The sequence below is a fragment of the Drosophila simulans genome, chromosome 2R (genome assembly GCF_016746395.2).
Source record: "Drosophila simulans strain w501 chromosome 2R, Prin_Dsim_3.1, whole genome shotgun sequence".
Lineage (NCBI taxonomy): Eukaryota > Metazoa > Arthropoda > Insecta > Diptera > Drosophilidae > Drosophila > Drosophila simulans.
This window is the reverse complement of record NC_052521.2, coordinates 2,737,654-2,738,813: the sequence shown is the minus strand read 5'-3', so window position 1 is coordinate 2,738,813 and position 1,160 is coordinate 2,737,654. Positions and strand designations below refer to the sequence as shown.

At 37.8% G+C, this 1,160-nt stretch overlaps 1 protein-coding gene across 1 annotated transcript; it reads left to right on the top strand.

The window, feature by feature from the left end:
* The first annotated feature begins 405 nt into the window (after window positions 1–405).
* Window positions 406–939, top strand: LOC123327063 (GATA zinc finger domain-containing protein 4-like). The gene has a single exon (XM_044922393.1). The coding sequence runs from the start codon at window positions 406–408 to the stop codon at window positions 937–939; it is 534 nt and encodes a 177-aa protein (XP_044778328.1).
* Window positions 940–1,160: the final 221 nt, after the last annotated feature.

Sequence of the window (1,160 nt, the reverse complement as noted above, 5' to 3'; positions counted from 1 at the left end):
GATCTCCACGATCTAAATTTACCAGCAAAATTAATGCTGAAGGACGAAGATAAAACAAATAACGCAGCTGACTCCGAAAATAAAGTAACCATGGCAGAACAAGCAGCAGCCATTAGGTCGTACATCAAGGAAGTCGCTTGCACAGTGCCAGAATTTGATGGACAAAAGATCCATTTACAAAGATTCATTAAGGCAATCAAATTGGTAGACCTAGCTAAAGGACCATATGAAGACATTGCAGTTGAGGTCATTAAATCAAAAATAATTGGCACAATTTTGAACTCAGTTGAAAATGAAACGACGATTCCGGCAATTATAAACAAATTGCAGAAAGTAGTCGTAGGTGAAACTTCCAGTAATGTCAAGGCAAAACTAGCAACAGTTCAGCAAAGAGGTAAAACTGCAATGCAATTCACCGCTGAAGTTGATAGACTGAGAAAGCTATTAGAAGCTTCCTTTATCGATGAGGGTATACCTCTCGAACATGCCACTGGTCTAAGCACTAAAGAGGCAATAGACACAATGATAAATCGTGCTGAGCACGAAAGTATAAAAACAGTACTGGAAGCAGGGACTTGCACCACTATGGATGCAGCGATTAGCGCATACATAAGAACGAGTACAAGAGTTACCGGTGACATCAATAAAGTGATGTACTTTAGAGGTAACAGATCCAACAGAGGATACGGAAATGCCAATAGAGGTGGTAACCGAGGTAGAGGCTTCAATAACAATAGTAATAGAGGCAACTACAATAACGGTTACCAAAATAACGGTTACCAGAATAACGGTTATCAAAACCGCTATAATGGAAATAATAATAATAACCGCTATAATGGCTATAACAGAGGCCGCAATAATGGAAATAGAGGCCGTAACAACAATCAGAACAACTATAACGGAAATAATGCAAATGTACGAGTAATCCAAGATCAGTAGAAGAAGATCGTAGAGTATACGCCATCAATTATAATCTCAACATATTTTCTACATTCATTCATGCCGAAACAGGCGTAAAACTAGTTTTTCTACTTGATACAGGTGCAGATATCTCTATTCTCAAAGAGAACTCTGACAGATTTTCTAATATTCAAATAACTAACAAAATAAACATTCAAGGCATAAGCCAACAGAAAATTCAGTCTCGAGGACAGACTTTT